Source organism: Podarcis muralis, chromosome 10, assembly GCF_964188315.1.
Source record: "Podarcis muralis chromosome 10, rPodMur119.hap1.1, whole genome shotgun sequence".
In the NCBI taxonomy this organism is placed as follows: domain Eukaryota; kingdom Metazoa; phylum Chordata; class Lepidosauria; order Squamata; family Lacertidae; genus Podarcis; species Podarcis muralis.
In genome coordinates this window covers 4,332,962-4,355,443 of record NC_135664.1, presented here as the reverse complement: position 1 = coordinate 4,355,443, position 22,482 = coordinate 4,332,962, and the positions used below count along the sequence as shown (strand labels likewise).

At 41.5% G+C, this 22,482-nt stretch overlaps 1 protein-coding gene across 5 annotated transcripts in view; it reads right to left on the bottom strand.

The window, feature by feature from the left end:
- Positions 1-22,482, bottom strand: part of CACNA2D1 (calcium voltage-gated channel auxiliary subunit alpha2delta 1) — a 385,544-nt gene that overhangs the window by 171,049 nt on the left and 192,013 nt on the right. For all 5 annotated transcript variants that reach the window (XM_077935727.1, XM_077935728.1, XM_077935729.1 and 2 more), the window contains exon 4: positions 13,154-13,213. In XM_077935727.1, coding sequence (XP_077791853.1) covers positions 13,154-13,213 — 60 coding nt within the window. The remainder of the gene's footprint in view (positions 1-13,153; positions 13,214-22,482) is intronic.

Here is a 22,482-nt window from a genome sequence, read left to right as displayed (position 1 = left end):
ATGACATGGCTCTGTTTTCAGGCAGCTTTGGTCATTAGAACCGTAACACGAATGCAGTCTTTTGACAGTTCTAACTACTAGAAATGATGTTTTATTTCCTCCTCCATCAGTTCTCCCTTCAACTAAGCAGCTTGTAAGAGTAGCTGCAGTTAGAAAGTCATATAAGAAAGAGGCCAATGAATTGGCTGGCTCTTGTCTCAAAATTCCCATGAACAATTAAGGCTCCATCTTCACTGTGCTTTTAAAGTAGTATTATACCAATTTAAACAGTCATGACATGAACTGTGGAACTGTTCTTTGTTAGATGTGATGAAAGTTGTGAGGAAACCCTGATTCCCCTCTCAGAACTCCAATTCCCAGAGACCCCTGGGAATAGAGGTTTATCGTTAAGCCACTATAAACTGTGAGTGCAAAACAGGTCTCCAACAATTGTCACCACCTGCAACAGACTACATAATTTTGGGGGTGGGGTGGGAACCATGACTGTTTAAAGTGGCATGACACTGCTTTAAATGAAGATGGAGGTCTAAGTTTGAAATGGTAAGTATATTTGTGGGGACATAACACCCACTGACTCTTTGTAGTTAGTTGTACTGACAGTGCATTTAGTTTGTCAGCCTTCTTTCAACTTTTATTGCATTTTTCTTCAGAGCATAAAATGCTTCATATTCTTCACTTGAAGGTTCCCTCCCCCCAGCCAGTTATAAAGGAAGATTTCGCTTGCAGCAATGGACTATTTTTAAACTGCCTACTGGTTTTGACATTTCCTATTATTTGTTAGTTTGCTGTTTTCTATACAACTAGAAAAACATTTTCAATGCATTGCCATATACCAGAGATAGTCAACATGGTGTCCTTCAAATGTTTTAATCTGCACTTCACATCAGCCCCACCCAGCGTGAACAATGGTCTGGGATGGTGCTGTAATCCCACAACAGATGCCCTAGGGCAGTGTCACAGCAGCTGGTGTCCAGTGCTGGACCATAGGCTAAAGTTTGAGATGACCCAGGAGCCATGAGAAAAAAGCCAGAGGGCAAATCAGGAGGTGTATATAGAAAGGGGGGGGGTAAGATTGCCTGACTTCTGGAGCAACCCAGAAGTCAGGACCAAATAATAACCAGAGATACAGGAATACGCCAGAGCTCAAGAAGACTTTGCTGCTTGAACAAGGCTCAGCTGAAAACAGGACGCATTTTGTACATCTTGGGTAGGCAGAGTCAGTTCAGTTTTAGTATGTTGTATCCTGCCCTGTGACTGTATGGTAAAGGGAATATAGAAACAAACAAACACCAAAACTCAGTTTAAAATAATGTAAGAATAGGATCTGACCAAGGTCTGCATACTCCAATGTTCTTTTCAAAAACAAGAGCACAAGGGGATCCACTGAGTATTGGCTTGTGATCTCCTGATGAACTGTGGCCTTATATTTTTAAAGCTATTTAATTAATTGTACAATGCCAGTAAAATATTTTTTTAAAAAAATAAGTGCACTTATTGGCCAAACCACTGAAAGGTGGAAGACTACGACCAGCGTTGTCTTTACTTCTTGACCTTATGCTATAATGCAGCTATAATGATGGGGAGCAACTGCTATTTTTAAAACGTTAGAACATGAGTTATAATAATAAACAAAATATCACAAACTCATATGAAGTTAGCATTCTCAGCCATAACTGAAATCTAAGTCCAATGGCCAGAGATCTGGGCAAATTCATACAACCAATTTTTTGCCACTGTTTAATTTAAAGCATCACATCTCAGCCTTTGAATCTGCCAGTCTGCATTTGTGTTCTCAGTGACAGATAGTTGTTTTAATATGCACAAGTAATATATGGAAAGCTTATTGTCATGGAATCAGATTGCTGAGGGGTGCCTATATCCAGCCTCTTTATCATGCAATGATGAGAATCTAGCTACTTTTTCTCTCCACTTCTCAATTAACCTTTGCCAAGGATTAATGTGTGTCAAAATGGTCACTGTCACAGCTAGCAGATGCAAAGCCCTGACTTGTGTTGTAATATCTACATGCTAAGCTGCCAAATGTCACACTCTGGGCATGTTTTCATGTACTGGTGTCATACAACAAGGCTTTTTGCACTGCAAAATTCCACAGAACAGTGTATGAGGGCAGCTGTCAAAAGCTATAGAGTTTTATAGCATCGGCATTTAAAATTCGATTGCAGTGCCTAGGATGAGAACTGTCCACAAGAATGCAGTAAACTGTACATATGAAAATAGTAAACAGCCATACATCAGGTCTGACAAGTTATCTGTGTAGACTAGTATTGTCTAACTGGAAACAACTTTTTAGGGCATCAGGAAGTGGCCCTACATTGGCTATTATTTCATCTTCTTAAGTGTAGATGCTGGGGGTTTAATTCATGGGCTCTTTCGCTGAGCTATGGAATCTTCCCTTGTCAACTAACTGCACTTTGTAGACCTTGAAATGGTCTTAAAATATGGAATAATTTGGTTTATTAAGTTTGGACCACACCTGGATAGGAGGAGAAGTTCCCTGTAAGCTATCATGGGGTACTTGAAACAAGGGCAAGCAACAATAAACCAACAATAGCTGTGTTCACACAGTCATACTAGCAAACCACCAAGCACAGGCTGCACGGCTCCACTGTCCACAACTTTAGCAACACAGGTGAAGAAAAGCCTAAAGACTGTTCATGTTTGCATGCACCGGTACTTCATTTTCTGTATTTGATTGCCAGTGGTAGATTTGTGATCTGTGGAGTCGTCTGTGTGCAGACATTATCCATTCATCTAAATAAATGTGATTATGTCAAAAAAATATGATAGAGCAAAATACATAAGAATCACTTCATTAATAGCATGGTTTTTGATAGTTTTTTCCTATTACATTATTAAATGGAGACTTTTTGTTTCTAATTAATGATATATGTTTTTAATATTTGATGTTTTATTATGCTTTTATATTTGTTGGAAGCTACCCAGAGTGGCTAGGGCAAGTCAGTCACATGGACAGGGGAAGAAGAAGAAGAAGAAGAAGAAGAAGAAGAAGAAGAAGAAGAAGAAGAGGAGGAGGAGGAGGAAGAAGAATTGCTGCTGCTGCTGCTGCTGCTGCTGCTGCTGCTGCTACTACTACTACTACAAAGGTATTTTAGGAGCAAAATGAATGATACTTCAAAGATTGTCAGAAAATATTCACATATGTTAAATGCTCTTGTGCTATAGCAGAATGTAAATATTTCTGCAGCTAAACTGAATTAAAGTACAATACAGATTTAAACTTTTTTGTATTCTCCCCTTTGCTTCCTTTTCCACTTAGCCTAATTAAGCTATTGTCTTAATTCCATCCACCATTAATGAGGATGAAATTTGGCAAAACCTTTTTTTTAAAAAAAAATGTTGAACCAAGCATCCCCTTCCATTAGAAAATGGTATATGTAAGAAAAACCCAACCCATTTATTTTACAAACAGACTTACGGTACATTTTGTGTAACTCAGAGATACTGGAAGAAGGAATAAAGAAGCAAACAGCAAGACTGTTCAGGGATGCTGAGTCCTGATCTTTTCCACTGTGTAGATGTGGCCCTCAAGTAAACAATTATGAGCATGCTCAGAACAGATTATTGCCTCCTGTGCATAACAGAAAATAAGACTTGCTAATGTGGCTAGTTTGCCATCGTGGTGATGAGAGGCAAAAGAAACTGCACAACCACAGCTTAGAGCCAGGAGCTCTCTTCACTAACCACAAGCTATAGCTCACCCTGCATCAGTTATCTACTATCATAGATGACAAGAACCAAGAGTACTTGCCCCCCTTTGTAAAAATGGATAACCACAACCCTCGTACCTTTGCACCACTGAGGACAGACTTAATCAGTGCCGGAACAGAGTTTCAGTAAGTTCCAGCTGAAAAAAGCCCTAGACTTTAATTATCACTGCTCCCACCTGACACAATAACAGTATTAGGAAAACCTAGGCATGCCAGCTTGTGACAGGCTTGGGGGGAAATTCTTCTGTTAGAAAGCATTTCAAGAAAGGAATAAAACCATAAAGTAGCCTCTTTAAAAGAATACGATGAGCAAGGTAAACCTATTCATACAAATAGGTTTACATATATCTATTAACAAAAATGTGAGGGGATAACAAGGAGCACACAATAAACTAAGTACTATCAGCTTAGGGGGAAGGCACATTATTTTCTTGTAAAGTGTAGGAAAATAATGTCATAAAGCTGGCATTACACTGCTGAATAAGCAGACCTACCATTCATTTTTTTTAATCCTATAAAGATAGACCCTCTTTGAACTATCTTATTTTGCAGTGTCGTGGCTCCTTATGTTCCTTTGTAGACCGCCTACTTCATTAGATGTATCTAATTGCTTGGAATTTGGCTTAATTGACTGTTCTCTGTGAAAAAATGAACCCCAAGTATCCTTTCAATTAGCATCACCACATTGCCCCTCACATCTTCCACTTCAGAAAGAAAATGTAGTGATGGGGGAAATAATCCAAACACTATGTTTAATATCTAGCTAAATATGCTTCAGAAGTGTAACTTGCTTATTCAAGACAAAAAAAATCCTTCCAGTAGCACCTTAAAGACCAACTAAGTTAGTTCTTGGTATGAGCTTTCGTGTGCATGCACACTTCTTCAGATACTTATTCAGGGCGCCTCCACACAAACACATCCAACGTTGTTTTATCGTACTTCAAAGGGGTATGTATGTGAGTGTTGTTGGTGTAACATGAACAATGGGTTAAATTACAGTGCTGGGGCTCATGTCTTGAGTTAGCATATGTCCCACATCTGCATGTTCAGAGATAAGAGACCAGGTGTGCTGAGTTACTCTAGCAACACCAGCAAGGCCAAGTGTATGACTTCTAGAGTTGTTCCTGTTGGTTCAGGAATGTAGAGACAGGTATAATGGTCTCTTGGCTAGGGCATTGTTTTCATTATGCCTTGTCCTGTCCTGATGCTCTCCTGTCCCGCTGTCAGGGTCTTACTCTGAGTTAAGGGGAAATGCTGTGGGTTTTACACAGCAGCATTGGTAGCATAGTGATAGTGTTTGTGGATCTGTACATATGTATCTTTACCTGAAAGATCAGAATAACTGTACATAGTAGATAGCAGTATTTAGCTATTCTTCTGGGGCTCTGCATACTCTGATGAAACATCACACTGGCTGAGGTGTGGTCAACTTCCAACTGACTTCCACAAGTCACCAACAAGTGTGTGTGTGTGTGTGTGTGTGTGTGTGTGTGTAAAAGAACATGTGACCAAATCTTTCTGCCTCTCACAAAAAAACATACAGCATACAGAATTTACAAATAATGAATGGCCATCACATGATATCATAGATGTAGGAAATCAAGGCAAGCAGTTAAATGCAATTAAATAAATAAACCATATTATTTGAGGACTGGTGCAGATATTACATAGGAGTTTAAATGCTGGTTTAGAGAGTCTTGCCTTAAACACAGTTAAAGACTACATGGCACCAAACTTAATTACATTAGACAAAAATAAAACCAGATAAACCTTCAGGGTATCTGAAGAAGTGTGCATGCACATGAAAGCTCATACCAAGAACTAACTTAGTTGGTCTTTAAGGTGCTACTGGAAGGAATTTTTTTTGTTTTGACTATGGCAGACCAACACGGCTACCTATCTGTAACTGGTACATTAGACAAATTCAGTTTCCTAATTAATCGGAGTGACAAAGGTGGGGTAACTCTCATACAGTTCTGTTCCTGTGCTTTTTATGAAAACAATAAAGCGCCAAATAAAGACCAGATCATCAAAATCCCACACACACATTCTGTGTTCACTACGGAAATGCTATGAACCTGTCTCTGAATGTAATCTAAATCTTTATAAATATAGGCAAATAAATACATAGAAACAAGAAGAATTGTGAAAGGTACTAATAGGTTAGTAGCTTGTGAGTTCATTAGAGCGGTGTACAACTGCTCTTCTTGAGAAGGTGGGACAAGAGTGGGAAGTCATTCCTCTGGAAGTTCAAGAGCATAGCATTTCCGTAGTGAACACGGAATTGTTATACTACATGCATATGCAAGGAAATGTTCAAGAAGTCAAAGCAGGCATTTGCCAATGCAGAGAATATTCAGCAAATTAATTGATCCCTTAGAAACCTGAGGAACAAGCAGCTCGGAAGTGCTGGGCTTCACAACTGCAACAGAAAACAATGAAGTGCAGAGCACAAGTTCTATCTAGTAACTTTGGCTGATTTGTTTGCTAGCAGCCATAGACAATCACCACTTCCCTTCACTAGGCACTTGTCTTTTTCTGCCACTGTGTTTATGAGGCATGGTTATTGCTGGGGTTTGTTTTTGTGTTTTGTTAAATATTTATAAAAGAGAAATGTTTGCTGACTATTAAAAAAGAAAGTAAGCATGCATATGGCCTTGTAAACTGTATACATGGGAGCCAACTCCTAGGGGTTGAGGTTCCTTTGGGGGCCCCAATAAAATATTTGAGAGGAATGGGCCGCCAAAGTTGATGGGCATCGTCATTCAAATGGTGTTCATGTGCTGTGTCTTGTGGTTGATTATGCAGAGTGGGGCTTACCTGCCCCCCCCCAATATTTTATTCAAGTTGGCACCCCTGATTGTACACTTTGGTCAGTAGTCAAAGTAGAACATGGATGGCTAGTCTCTAGCAGGGCAATGTTGACCTAGTGAGGGTCAAATGACTGCAGATTTGGACCTGGATCACACTCATGCAAACACATCTATTCACAAAGGGACTTTTCTATGAATACTTCACTTTGCTGTCCTGTACCACTAACATGAGTCTGACCAAACTGCGGGAGGCAGTGGAAGACAGGAGTGCCTGGCGTTCTCTGGCCCATGGGGTCACGAGGAGTCGGACACGACTAAACAACAACAAGCCACATATTGCATTCACTTTTAACAGATAAGAAGTTGCTCCTTTGCAATTATATAGTTATTTAATTTTAATTGGACAATCATCTGATTAATTTGTTAAAAGCTAGAAAGCCAATCAGCATTTTATTAAGAAAAACTTTAATCTTTTAACTTTAATCTTTTACGGCCCTACTTTCCAGACTACAGCTGCTCTCCAGGAGTTAGCTCTTACCAACTTGAAATAGCTATTAAATCTGCAGCTCCATCTGGAATGGAAAATGGCAGATAAAATAATTAGAATCTTACAGCAGTGTTAAGAGGTCTTTGGAGGTGCTTAGAAAGCAGGGGAAGAGAGAAGACATCAGCTTCCAGTAAGCTTCTGTTAACAATGCAGTCTGTTCATTACACAAGGCTAAAGTACCTGCAAGGTGCTAATTAATTCAATACCATCATGCATTTTGTTTTTAATAAGGTGTTTGTTGGGGAGGGTGGATTGTTAGACTGAAAAGGATAATGCATCTGTGTTTTCTTTCCAGTGGTATTTAAATGGCACAAAAAATTGAAGTGGCACAGGACTCAGTTTTTGCCTTTCAGAAGCTAAGCCATTTTTAATTAGTTTTGTGATCAATACGTGGAGGTGATCCATGATCCTGGTTCATACATCTAGCTAAAATTGAATGACTAAAAAAATATAAGAAGCCCAAAAGCTTTGTGAACATTTTTCCCAATCAGATGTAGGCTGTAGCAGACAATGAAGAGGGGCACCAGTGTTCACCTAACCTTCAGTCACCTGTGTTGCTACTGAATACCGGACAAAGACAAGGAAAGGTGGCGAAGTCAGCACGGTGCATGGCCGGGTGCCATATTGGTTCCACTGGCACATTTGCACTGCGCCAAGCTTGCCACCACCTCTCCCTTCTCCCTCACAATCCTAGCAGCAATGTGGGCAGCTGGAGGCCAGGTGAGTGCCACTGTCTGCTACAGATAATTTTATTTTTTGTTTTCTGATCTTTTCACCATGTGATCCTTTGCTTTAAAAAAGTTGCATATCCAGATGAAATGGAATAAATTTGAATTATACTCTATGCTGGCCCCATGGCTGTGAAAGGCCCTCTTGGTGGGTCTGCACCCAATCTCTATGCTGCAGACTTTTTTCAGCATCCTGGAAACAGCCATGTGCCCAAACCATTAATCAAGACACCTTCAGAAACTTCTGTATATAACTCAATGCTCTGAATCAATATCTATCAGCAAGCTTTAATATACTGTATCTCAAGCAATTAAAGCGGAGGACTTATTTTTGGAAAGATACTGGTTGTACCTAATAACTACTTCCTAGAAGACACTTGCATTTTTCTGCATACTTATAAGTAGAAGGCAAATGTAGCAGAAAGGTCCAGCTTGTTAAAATTCAAATTGTATACTCCTTACATTTTTATGTGTAGGGACAATTAATATCATGGACTCAGCTGCAAGAAAATTACTCCAGCTAACCAACCATTTCAGTTCAATCAAATGTAACTTCAAATATAACTGTAAAATGCCCAATTCAGAGAATATCATTTATTTTATATGCATCCTTATCCATTCTCTCTTCAAAGCATAACACCACTTCTTCTTCTTCTTCTTCTTCTTCTTCTTCTTCTTCTTCTTCTTCTTCTTCTTCTTCTTCTTCTTCAAGAAAAGACAAGCAGCTCCTTGCACTTTAAAATCAACATTGAGCATACCAGGTTTATTTTCAAACATATCAGCCTGTACTTCCATGTCACAACTAAGTTAATATTTTAGTTGATAAATCAAATGATCTTTGTCCTGGAGAGGACTGGCGAGTGGTCTCTTTCTGCGCCACAGAACTGATCAAGCTGGAAAGGCATAGACCTGGACGGTAACCACAACTGGACACTACTGAAAACACCATGTGAGAACAGGACATAACAGAATTAAAAGAGTCTAAGAAGAAAAGGGACATGTCATGTTCAGATAAGTGACATGATGATAAAGATAACCAGGCAAGGAAGAATGGCAATTAAATGTTTTTCCCCCTCCCAATGTACCAACAATTCAGTATTGTGCATTTTTCCTTTACAGTAATTTGTGAAGATTCTTCAGAGTCTGTGACACTTCTGTAATATGCACCTAATATATGCAGATAAAGTCCATTTTAATTAGCAGCGTGTTCAAATTTGGTGTGGGGAAGAATTATGAGCCAATACTTAATAAAAACTGCTGCCTTTTAATTTGAGTGTACATTTAACAAGGTCTCTACCATTCCTTTGCAATCTTAAGTCACCCTTTTTAGTAATTATCCCATTCACTTCAGCTTTAAATTATAGATGCAAGCATTAAAAAGCTATTAAAACTTTATTATAGAAGGTGCCATTAAAAATGAATGGAAAATCGAGGCTGAAAGATGCATTCTGTAAAATAGATTTTTCTTTTTTGCCACTCTTCCAAGGTAGGGCTTCCAGTGCATTGACAGTATCCAAAGAGAGATGTTTGAAGTGAGCATGAGAGGCTGAGGCGTGACGTTCGGCATTTCAATATGAAACATTGGCAGGTTTGTGAAATTCAAAATTTGCTTGTGTGTTTAGGAGTTCTTTGCCTGCACGTAAAGGGTAGCAGAAAAAAAGACAGTCACGGAACCGAGAAATTGCACAAAACAAATGAAATACCATGAAAATCCCTGAAATGAGAAGTAATCGACTAGAAATATTATCTAATGGAAATAAACTAAATAATAAGAATCAAAAAGTTTAAGGAAAAAGATTAGAAAAACCTAAAATTGAACAAAGCCTTAACGGGATACTGACTACAAACCTGGTTTCACTGAACTATTCAGTTTCCTCAGAAGGAAATAGAAAAATCATAAACCATAAAGGACCAAAATTCAAAAAAGGGGGGTATTCCTTTCTTTGAATTTGTGCCATTTAGGTTTTTTAAACCTTTTTGTAAAGGAGCACTAGGATTTTCACAGCCGAGTCCTCAACTCTTTATTACTGTGCTTTGCTTCCTTTAAGTTGGGCTTTGTCTAAAACTTGCCATTTAGTTTTTCAAACCTTTTTTGTAAATTCAGTATTAGAAACTGTATCTTTGAGTCCTCAATCCTTTATTACTGCACTTTGCTTTACCTAGGTCGAACTAGGATTATAATACTTCAGAATCTTTGGGAGTTTTACCTCCTTTTTTGAATATTTCTATTAGATAATATTTCTAGTTGATTCAGGGATTTTCACGGTATTTCATTTGTTCTGTGCACATAAAGGGTGGCATATAAATAAAGTAAGAAATGTAATGAATAACTTGTATGATTCAACTTGCTTTATTCCTTCCACCACATTTTAGCTCATTTCCTATTAGCTTAGGGGTCAGCAAACTTACCGTGCCTCGGGCCGGTGTCTCTAGCACTGATCGCATGGCGGGCTGGAGGGTGGGGGAGCGTCTGCCTATATGCGTGCGCACACGCTATTTCCAGCACACTTCCGAGCACCAGAAATAGCTTGTGCACATGTGCACGGGCCTCCTCCAACCCGGATGTGCACCGGAAATAACGCATGTGCAAATAGCGCTTGCAAATAGCACAAGCTATTTACGGTGCTCCTCCGACCTGGAAGTGGGCAGCCCTGCAGCGCCGCTAAGAGCGGGCAGTGGCAGTGGGCAGCGGGGGTCGCCGCGGGCCGGATAAACGAGTCCCTCGGGCCTTATTTGGCCTTAGTTTGGGAACCCCTGTATTAGCTTATTCCAAGGAGCAACCTTCTGTCCCTCCCAGGGATGTTTGTGTGGCTGCTGTTCCCATGCTGTTGAGTCCTTCTCCCCATCCATCATGCTCAAGGCAGAATCAGCTGCAATGTTGATCAATGGGTTGCTACCAAAACAACTTCTCATTGGGCCCTTCTTCTCACCCTTTTAAGTAGAGGGCTGCTAGCACACCCCTAGTGTGAATACATGACACGTGGCATGCATCCGAGATGTCTGTACATCAGCATAGACATCTGCACAGTGAAAGACTTCTTTCCTTAAGAAGATAAGTGTGATAGCAGAAATGTCTGTGAGGAAAGGTAAGAAGGTGGGAGCAGCTGCCGCTCTTTTTGGAGAGGCCAGCAGCAGGACCTCCCACTACTCCTCAATCCTGGCCAGCTCCCACCAGTGCCATGGCAGCAGTTAAGTGCCAAAACCCACCAGCTCTACCTTCTGCCCTATGGGAAGGGGAAATGAAGGAAGAAAAAGAGACATGAAGGACTCTGAAGGAAGAAGGGCAGCATTGTGAGATCCAGAGCAATGGAACGGAGGAGGTGAAAGAGGTGAGAAATGGAGAAACTGGCACCGGGGAAGCTAGGGACAAACAAGGACAAGAATATAGGGCCACCCCAGCCTATCATATAGGACCACAGCCAGCATCTAAAAATATACACGGTGTTGTATCAATAGTTGTGCTATAGGAAAGCAGCTCACACAATCCCACTTCTGCTTCCCCATCCTCCCCGCCTCTGCTTAAGAGCCTCCTGTAGCCTCCCCAAAAATACTCAACAAATGGTTGGCGATCTGAATGCAGGCAGGAGCCCTGGGTCATATGGGGCTGCAGTGCTAGATCTTGCTACAGCGGAAGCTTCAGTTTGCCAGTCAAGATCATTGCTGATTTGGAGCTAACGTGAAGCCAAACCAAGCTCCATTCCCCCTCCCAAAGAGGTTTGCTTTGTCTGTAACTCATGCTGTACGGCAAGGATTCCATCACCCCAAAACAAGTTGGGTACTATATATATACCAATGAGCTCAATTTCACCCAGAGGACAAGTGTTCCTTGCTCAAGTCCAATGGCAAAAAAGACATTCTAAAGAGCTGATTCCATTTCGTAAAACAGCCATTAGAAAAATGAAAAATTACACTGAAAGGTACGCTTAGCAGACAGATCCGTGTGCAAACTAATTTGAACAGACATTTTCTTTAAAAAGTAGGCCAGAAGAAATGAATGATTACTTCTGGCTAAAACTGAGCAAATTAAATTATGAGAAGCTTAATACGTTTATTCAAAATTAAATTGCATAACCTAATGTCAAGGTTATTATATTCTATATACACCATTTCCTCATCCCAGTCCAAAAGAGAAAGGTGCATGCTTTGTTTCATGCTGATACTGTGTTAACGCTAGAATTTATTTCACTGAATGCATTCATAAAATATTATATTTCTCAGCACAATTTGGCAAAACTTTCCTGGCAGTGAAATTGGATAAATTCTGTGCACTTTGTGCCAGAATGTACAAGTCCGCCATCTTTTCTTCTTATTGAAAACACAGGAAAATAACGTGAAACTGCAGGAGAGTGTTTATCAAGTCAGACAGCCACCCATCCAAGTTCTGTATAGTTGGAAAATTCCAACTAAACTAGAATTGCCCCTGAAATTTTGCTTCCAGCAAATTTCAAAGTAAATGCACAATGCAAAGGACATCAGGGGGGGGGGGGGCGGTTCCTAACATTAGTTATGTAGATTTCATATACAGGCAATATTACCAAGAGACTGATGCCGGTAAGGGCATTGGTGTAGAAGAGCTGCAGGCTCAGATGGGAACCCCAGCAAACGTTACAAATTTGTTTCACTCCTTAAAGAAGGCATGAGAGAATATTGATCACATTAATAAAACAATTTCAAGTAAGAACTCTGAGCCACTAGTTGGAATTCTATTTTGGGTCAGTTGCTAATTAAATGACAGAAGTCTATTATTTTCTTAAAGGTTCACAACATGTATCTCTTGACTAGCAAAATTTTATCCTGCTGTCCATAATGATGGACATATGCTCCTTTTGTAGCCAGAGTTGGAACAGGATTTTAGGAAGCAAGAGATTGTGATGTGAGTAAGATATCTCAATGACATCTGGTGACGTATTAAGAGTAAATCAGGGACATAATGAATGTGTGAGCTACTCTTAGGCTGGCATCTAAATTAATTTACAGTGCAGTCCTAACCATCAGAAATAAGTCCTCTTGAATTCAATGGGGGCTTACTCTCAGATGAGTGGGGTTGGGATTGCAGCTCAAATCTCACTTCCAAATCACAGATTTAACATTGATTTTAATAAGTTATCATAGCATTAAAAGTGTTTGAGAGGCAATCTCCACTGTCTGTTAACTACAAAACAAACTAGCAAAGTTTTCCTCAACAGCATCCAACTGTATACATATGGCATATCTTGAGGCAGTCAGGTTGAAACAAGGATGAAATGTACAAAGCATATTGGAAGATTAGAAAATGGGAACCATCAATATTTGAAAAAAGAGTGAAGAAAAACTCACCGCAAACTCATCCTGCCACTGGTGTTCTTTCTGAAATCTCTCTGCTGCTTCAGCAAGGCGCTAAAGGAATGAAAATAAGAAGATTTAGCTGTCAAATAATTTTCAAACAAGGTGCATTAAAGGGATCCTACTATCTTCCCAATATAAAACACCTGGTCAACAACACTGAGAACATGTGCGCACTACAGACTTACATTAGTATACCCGTGGAATCCCCTCAGTTAAGTTCCTCTCAACAAAGTACAGTCCGCTGGGACTTCAGTTACTATTAAATCAGTTTAAACTGTAATGTACACACATTAGTGACTAAAGGTATCTTATGACAAAAATGATGGCACCTGCCCTGAGAATCTGAGGAGCCAACAAGTTTAAAATCTAAACAAATATCCTTCAGTTGTAGGCAAGTTCTACAGAACAAGAGCCATATCAATTGCACTTCTGAAAGATCATATGAATGTGACTTTCAGCATCCTATTATAAGTATTTCACATCTATATAATCCTTCCCTTCCTCTACTGTGCTTTGTTTATGTATTCCAACTTCCTTATATTTAATTGTATCATATTTTAAATTAGGTTTTTAGTTTTCTTGGAGGGTTCTTTTATCACAACAGAAAGACAGGGTACAAACAAATAAAATCTGATTTGTTTGCAACACGCAAATAATCTCATCCACTTCTTTTTGAATATGAGATAATAATCTCATCCACTTCTTTTTTTCATTCAGTGATCCACAGCAATTCATATTACCAAAGTTGTTGAGAACACAGAATTGCATTTCCATAATGTTCATTGTGTAAACTCTGTGCTGCAACCAGAGTTCATAGTCCTTTCCATGATAATAATGCCAGCAGCTGGAGGGATAAATCCAGCCAATGGTACAATACCATGATAGGGCACAACATACACAGATATTTGTAGAAATAGGGAATATGTCAATAAGAGCTGGGAGGAAAGGTGGAGAAAATCAGGAAGCAATGAATAAAACAGTGAAGGGGTGGCAGCTAATAGACAGAAACAGAATATATTGGTGGACTGTTTCACACATTCATGTAAACCACTTGATGAATAGTGGTTAAATGTGTGCACTGTGATTGAGCCACAAGGAAAGTGTGTTCTTTGCAAGTGTGAAATGTTGTTTTGTTAGAGAAACCAACCCAAAATGCCACAGAAGTGAAGGCTAAGTTGATTTTTATGAGATGCAGTATGACTTTATAGCTCAAGTAAACATTTTACATGACACAATATCTCCTACTGATAATTCTCACATGACTCCACGTGGTTCTTCATTTATATCTTCTTTGTTCTTCGTTTATTATTGTTGGCCACAAGGGTTGGAAAAATAAAAATGTATATTAAAGAAAGATTATGGGAGAAGGCAATATTAATGTTCTCTCCATTGGGTTAGATCTGTGGTGGCCAGACACGTGTGCAAGTCATCCCTTTATGCTCCCAGTCACTAAGTGATTAGCAGGCAAGGGTGAGGCAAGACTGAAGGAATCTCTCTTCCAAGGCTTTAAACACTAGATATTAATTCCACATAGAATGTGGCTGTGACTGCAATTGCCCAACTTGAGAGGAAGCCTTTTTAATGTCCTTACTAAGTTCAGACAAACTCCATGTTTTCAGTAGTTATGTGAACAAGACTTCAGTCTTTGCAATGCAGACAGCACTAATGGGAGTACAAACCTTGGTTGCAGGTTGTGATTAGTTGGAGCAATCCTGAGTTCAAACCTAACACTAAGCCAAACCATGGCTTATTTTATATATCATGTTTAACAAAATTTATAGACCACTTAATCAGAGAAAACTCTAAGCAGTTTATATAAAGTGGTATAAAATATTTATAAGAAAATACCAATAAAATCAATTTATCCCCTGGTAATGTGGCAGCAGGAGTGGAAAGGAGTGCAGCAGCGGCAATATTTGCTCAGGAATCCATGCACTCCCTCATTTGCATTCAGGGGCTTGAATAACTCCAAGAAGCGATGAGCTATGCTGTGCAGGGCCACCCAAGATGGACAGGTCATAGCCAAGATTTTAGACTAAATGTGATCCACCTGAAGAAGGAACTGGGAATCCACTCCAGTATTTTGCCAAGAAAACTCAATGGACATAAAAAAGGAGAAGCTTTGAGAAGAAAGTGAGAGTTTCCAAGGCATGCTCTGGTTCATGGGGTCCTGGAGAGTCGAACACAACTAAGACGACTAAACAACAACAATGAACTGAGTCAATGTATAGGAAGCCCTCTGACCACTCAAAAAGAACCACCAACTAACTGTTGTTTCTGTTGTTGTTTCCCAGAAGGTGGATGAAGCAACAAGGGGATCATCTATCTTCAGCCTCACTGCCAGGGAGAAACTGATTGATGGAGTGGAAGTACTCAGAAACTGGGAAGGAAGTGATTGTGTCCTCTGGGTTTCAAGGGAGGCAAGGGAAAGCTGAGTGTAGTTAGACTCTGGACTTTAAGTAGGCCAATTTCAAAAAGTTTAAGGAGCTACTGGGTGAGATCCCTTGGTCAGAATCAGAAATACTCAAAGAGAAGTGAGTCCAAAATGGATTGGAGTTTCTAAAAGGAGAAATATTGAAGGCCAAAATGCAGACAATTCCAACAAGAAAGAAAAGTGGGAGGCATCTAAGGAAACTGGTGTGGCTGCATAAGGAGCTTACAGATGAGAGTTAAGAAATGGAAGAAAGGGGAAATCAGAAAGGAGAAGTATACACGAGTAGCCAACAGTTGCAGGGGGAAGGCAACTGCAGGCCAGGCTGACTAAAGTTCAGAATGAGTTCAGGCTTGCAAGAGTGGTTAAAATTAATAATAAAGGTTTCTTTGGCTATGTCCAAAGTAAGAGGAAAAATCAGCAGGTGGCCAGTCCTCTGTGTGGAGAATATGGAAAAATGCTTTTGGGTGACAGAAGAAGGTGGAACTACTCAACATCTACTTTGGCCAACCTGGTGATAACTGAATAAATGATGTGGGGGGGGGGGGAGCTGCAGCCCAAAATAGGAAAAGAGGTAGCAAGGGAACACCTAGCTACTGTAAATGAATTCAAATCTCCAGGGCCTGGTGAGCCGCATCTAAGGGCACTAAAGGAGCTTGCAGATGTAATCTTGGAGCCCTTGTCTATTATCTTTGGGCATTCTTGGAAAACAGGTGAGGTCCCTGCAGACTGGAGGAGGGCAATTGTTGTCCCCATTTCTTTCTTTCTTTCTTTCTTTCTTTCTTTCTTTCTTTCTTTCTTTCTTCCTTCCTTCCTTCCTTCCTTCCTTCCTTCCTTCCTTCCTTTCTTCCTTTCTTTCTTTCTTTCTTCCTTTCTTTTTTTTTTTTTTTTGATGGAATTACGTACTTTCAGGGGAGTGCTGTGGAAATATGATAGCCATATTCAAATATCTCAAGGGCTGTCAAATGGAAGATGGAGCAAGCTTGTTTTCTCCTGCTCTGGAGGGTGGGACTAAAACCAGTGGCTTCAAGTTACAAGAAAGAAGATTCCAACTAAACATCAGGAGTAACTTTCTGACAGTAGTAGCTGTTCAACTGTGGAACAGTCTCGCTTGGGAGATAGTGGACACTCCTTCCTTGGAGGTTTTTAAGCAGAGGTTGGGTGGCCCTCTGTCATGGATGCTTTAGCTGAGAATCCTGCATTGCAGGGAGTTGGACTAGATGACCCTTGCGGTCCCCTCTAACTCTACAATTCTATGATTCTACGGTTGATATTGTTGTTGTTGTTGTTATTGATGACTGCTGATACTGTTTACATCTCAGCAGATTATCATTTATTAACAATAATCTTAAAAACCACTCCAAGCATCAATGTCCCTGCATGTCAGAACTGCATGTCCATGCACATCTTAGAACTATGATCTCTGTTCCTCCAGCAACCTACAATTCAATGAGTCATCTGTTATTAATGCAGAAACAATTATCCTTTTAAAAAGCTATCTTTGCCCTTGAGCCAGTCTTCCCACTCAGCAAGTGAAGAAAAGGGAAGGTGGTGGATTTCTATTAATCTTTCTGGTGCAGTTGCTAACCCCTTATTCTGTAGGCCAAAATCTACCACAAAATGTAAATGAACAGAAATAGGAGAAGCACATAAATTATGATATTTATTTTGTGCGGCCTCTGAACTTTTCTGTTCATTTTACAGAGATATGAAAGATCACCAAAAAGAAAAGGCCGGATCATCCATCAGTCTGGAAACTGGCCGTGCCTTGAAAGGTCTGGCCCATGCATCCCAAGGGCCTCTGTGTTAGTAATCTGAGAAAAGGTTTTGATGTGCTGCCATCAGAAGGAAAGAAACATGAGGAAAAATTATCTGATCTAAAAAGAGCAGCTCCCAAGGAGGCTTATTCATCTTCACATTTTATTTTGTTTTATTAGTCACTTCTTTATCTCTTCTCGACCAGCACACAATTCTGACAGCTAATATGATGACCCTTTTTAAAAGGTATCACAATAGTATACAGTACAATAAGATCTGCCCTTTTGTGCTGCTCACAACCCTCTTTAAGTAGTTGAAGTATGCACATCTGAAAGCCTCTTCAGGCTATTATTATACTTTGTGAAAACAGACAGTCATTACACCTCTGTCTGCGAGACTAAAAACTAACAGACCCAAGGCAGTGGCGGAGCTTCATGCTCCAGCACTGGGGGGGGGGAGCAGGCAGGGGTGGGGCTGGCATGCATCCCAGGGGTGGGGCGCATGTCCTGGGGGCGGGGCATGCAACCCATAGGGGCAGGGCGCCCAGCGCAGGTGGGGGGACAGCCACGATGGCACCCTGGGGATCGCGTTGCCGGGGGCAGTGCACTCCCCCCGCACTCCTCTGCCAGTGCCCCAAGGAAGCTAAGGGAATATCAAAACATGCCTGAAACAATACAGTAAAGTAAAATTAAATCTATCACTTCAAACCATCATTACTATTTTTTATATCCATCTAATCCATCTAAGAGAGAATTCTCTCTCTTTGTTGTGTTCTGTTCCCAGAAATCTCACATCACTGTCTTGCAAAAGGAGGTTCCCCTACATTTCCGCAGCTCACACATGGTCAATTGTAGTTCAGTGTTAAAATTGCTTCCTCTACAAGATGCTGGAAAGTATCGTTCTGGAGTAAACAATCTTCCTCCGCCAAGTTAGACATCCAGTTTCATTGCAGAGGGGCAGTCACTTAGCTTCTCTCTTGGACTGGACTAGGCACACACAACCTTTGGTCCACCAAGCTGAATGCTGATCAGCTTGCATTTAGCTTGGTGGACCAAATGTACCAAGTGGACATGGTGGCTTGCTAACCTAGTATCTCATTCCCGCAACCTCCACCCTTTCATGCCACCATACACAGCTGGTGGGCACATTTAACTTTGTGACTCACAAGTTGAGTCACAGCTTAAGAGCCTCATCAAGGCAGGTGAAGGAGTCAGGGTTAAGAGCCAAGGGCCTGCAATGCCCATGGCCAACTTTGGATGTAACACACCAGCTACCTGAACTTCAAAAGGATGATGAGCTTCTCCCTCTCTCTCTCTTTTTGTACAAGCTATCTAGAGCCAATTATTTGGAGGAGGCGAAGTTAGAGACCAGGTATCTCTCTGGTTATTCTATGGCTTTGATCCAGTACAGCTAATACAATTACACTGCAGACACGTCCTCAGGGCTGGACTCTTTCTCATGAGAGCATGCAGCAACATGGGGCTCCGGCTGAGTAAATATCAGCCAATGCACTATTAGTACATAATGACTGATTCCTACAGACAAGCAGTAGTGCGAGGCACAATTAGGAAAATACTGAATTATAGAAACTGTAGCATTAAAATATGTTGGAAAGCAATTAAATTTGTTCCAACAGTGTGGAGACATTACAAACTGATCACATATGTGAGGAAAACACTGTGCAGTGCACTATGAGAAATGAGAGTGGCACCAGATTTCCTAGAATCTCATTTCATGGTGGATGAAGTTTTAGTCACAAAAATGCTTTTGTGTCTACCCAGCATGTTACCAGCCACATTAGGAATGAAAGCCATCCTACTAAGAACATTTTTGCTCAAATCATCATGCTGCATTTGTTAGCAGCACTAAGGTAACATGATTCACATTGGGTGCACATTACTAATTCATTTTTTAAAATGTTACTTTTCTGAAAAGTCTTAAATGCACATTTGCAGCATGGGCAGTATGTTGCCACCCCATCACCCTTTTCCAATGCTATGTTATACTCTCCAGTTCGGAACATTTTACACATGCTGTTATCAAACACACTTCACTGCAAGAGGCAAACTCGGGTACATCACCAATCTTACACTGGAACATGAGGTGGCAGCCAGTCGCAGATCTCCAGTGCACATTTGTCACATGCATACGGTACATTTATAGGTATACTCTTAACAGAGGTGTATTTTTTTTAAAACTGTTTTATTAAATTTGCTTAGTAACGTAACATTATTATATATATTCTATAAACAAAGAATACAAAACACAATTCATTCATACTACAATGCATACCTACATAGCATTAATATATATGCTTTCTGAAAAAGGGCTTACATAACAAAATCCATTCAAAATACCATCCGCTTTACCTTTCCCCCCACTCCCTCCCCACTCCAACCCTCCCCCTCCCCGGTCAGGCCTTCCTTCTTCATATCTTTATCCATGTACACAGTCTGTTCATTCAAGCTTGTATGTTAGGGTTGGCTTCCCCTCTCTCTATCCAGTCCCTGTAAAAAGCCCATTTATTTGTGATTCTTTAGCATTTATTTTCCCATCTATCCTCTGCCACTATCTGTATAAATATTTCTGATTGTACGTATTCAAACACATAATCATTCCATTTTTCCATATTCCATTTGGCCTTTTCTTTCCATCCCAAAGCAGTAACTGCCATTCCAGCTAGAATCATAATCTTGTATAACTCTTGCTTATTACTTTTTACTTTGTTATTTCCCAGTATTCCCGAAAATAACAAACCCCTATTAACTTCTATGTTTATTTGAAATAATCCAGAAATTACCTTTATAATCTTTTGCCAATATTCCTTAACCAGATTACATTTTAACAGAAGTGTACACCTCTGATAATCTGGCTGAAATCCACTTAACTATTACAAAACTGTAACTAGCGGTGGTGGTGGTTAAAGAGTTGTAAAGGGGAAGACTGAAGCCAGCTCATCTGTGCTCTTGCCTCTTGCTCTCTCCCTTTGGTATACGACAGATCTTTTTATACGATGCATTGTATTACCTTGCAGGGCCAGGAATGATTCTGATGAATTTTTGGTTTCTTCCCAACCTAAGGATTCTTAGGAGACTAAACATCTCCAGTGCCTTTAATCTACTTGACAAAGACTTTCCAGCATTTGCTGCTCTGATCCTAGTAATTATGTTTTAAAATACAATCAGTTGTTCTCCGTAATCATAGTCTCCACGTATTCTGCAAGGCAGTTATGCCACTTAATAACCCTCACAGGGAAATGTTACTTCTTTTCCATAGATGGGAAGTATAGATCGAGGGATTACTTTTCTGTTCACTGATAAGTAATACAGTGGTGCCTCGCAAGACGAAATTAATTCGTTCCGCAAGTTTATTCTTCTTGCGAGTTTTTCGTCTTGCGAAGCACGGTTTCCCATAGGAATGCATTGAAAATCAATTAATGCGTTCCTATGGAGACCGCTTGCCAGGCTGGCGGTGCGGAGAAGGGCTTTTCTCCCCACCGCAAGCCTTCAGGACAGGTAGGGGAACAGAGGGGAAGGCGCGCAGCGCTTTCCCTCTGTTCCCGGGGCTTGCGTGGGAGGAGGGTTTTTCCTCCCCACCGCCAACATTCAGAACAGCATTCTGAAGGTTGGCGGTGGGAAGGAAAACCCTCCTCCCACCCCAAGTCTTCAGGACAGCCATCCGAAGCCGGGCGGCGGGAGAAGGTGTCCCCGCCCCCCCGCCCGGCATCGGAGCTTCGTTCCGATGGTGGGCGGCGGGAGGAGGTGTCCCCGCCCCCCCGCCCGGCATCGGAGCTTCGTTCTGATGGCGGGCGGCGGGAGGAGGTGTCCCCGCCCCCCCGCCCGGCATCGGAGCTTCGTTCCGATGGCGGGCGGCGGGAGGAGGTGTCCCCGCTCCCCCGCCCGGCATCGGAGCTTCGTTCCGATGGCGGGTGGCGGGAGGAGGTGTCCCCGCCCCCCCGCCCGGCATCGGAGCTTCGTTCCGATGGCGGGCGGCGGGAGGAGGTGTCCCCGCCCCCCCGCCCGGCATCGGAGCTTCGTTCCGATGGCGGGCGGCGGGAGGAGGTGTCCCCGCCCCCCCGCCCGGCATTGGAGCTTCGTTCCGATGGCGGGCGGCGGGAGGAGGTGTCCCCGCCCCCCCGCCCGGCATCGGAGCTTCGTTCCGATGGCGGGCGGCGGGAGGAGGTGTCCCCGCCCCCCCCGCCCGGCATTGGAGCTTCGTTCCGATGGCGGGCGGCGGGAGGAGGTGTCCCCGCCCCCCCGCCCGGCATCGGAGCTTCGTTCCGATGCCGGGCGGCGGGAGGAGGTCCGAGGACAGTGGGGAAGACACGCTGCGCTTCCCCGCTGTCCCGGAGATTTCCCTATGGGCTTTCATCTTGCGAAGCAAGCCCATAGGGAAAATCGTCTTGCGAAGCAACTCGCAAACGGAAAACCCTTTCGTCTAGCGGGTTTTCCGTCTTGCGAGGCGTTCGTCTTGCGGGGTACCACTGTATAATTCTACATTTTTGTATACTCCGCCCCGTGCAGAATTGACATTAACCTGAGGAATGCCTGAGGAATGCACTGAGGAATGCCTCTTTACAATTGCCTTTTGTATACTGGGATTTGGGCTGCAGAAATTGCAATCAGGGTGTGCTCTAATGATAATTACAAGCCATGATGTGACTTAAAGAACATTGAGGAAGGGGGTGGGTTAACTAGCCTGACATGTAGGTGAAATGGAGGCTTTTTCCAGTTATTTTATTATTTTAGTGAAGGTTCTTATCCACAATAGCTATGGGTAAAGAAACAGGATTGCAATTTAGTGCTATCCTATAGCCTTGTGCAGTCTTCTCCAATTTTGCATCCTCAAGATTTCTGGACTACAACTCCTATTATCCCTGACCATTGGCCATGCTGGCTGGTGCTGATGCGAGTTGTAGTTCGGAACATGTTGAGGGCACCAATTTGGGGAAGTGTGGTTCTGCAAATGTAATATATTTCATAAATAAGCACTGTATGACAAATACGATGTTTTGCATTATATATATTTTAACTGAAGTCTCTGCTTAATCTCAAAGGAATTTAAATAGTGCCAACCCACTGACACATAAAATTATACTACTGGCATTAGCTCTCTTTTTCCTTTGACACAT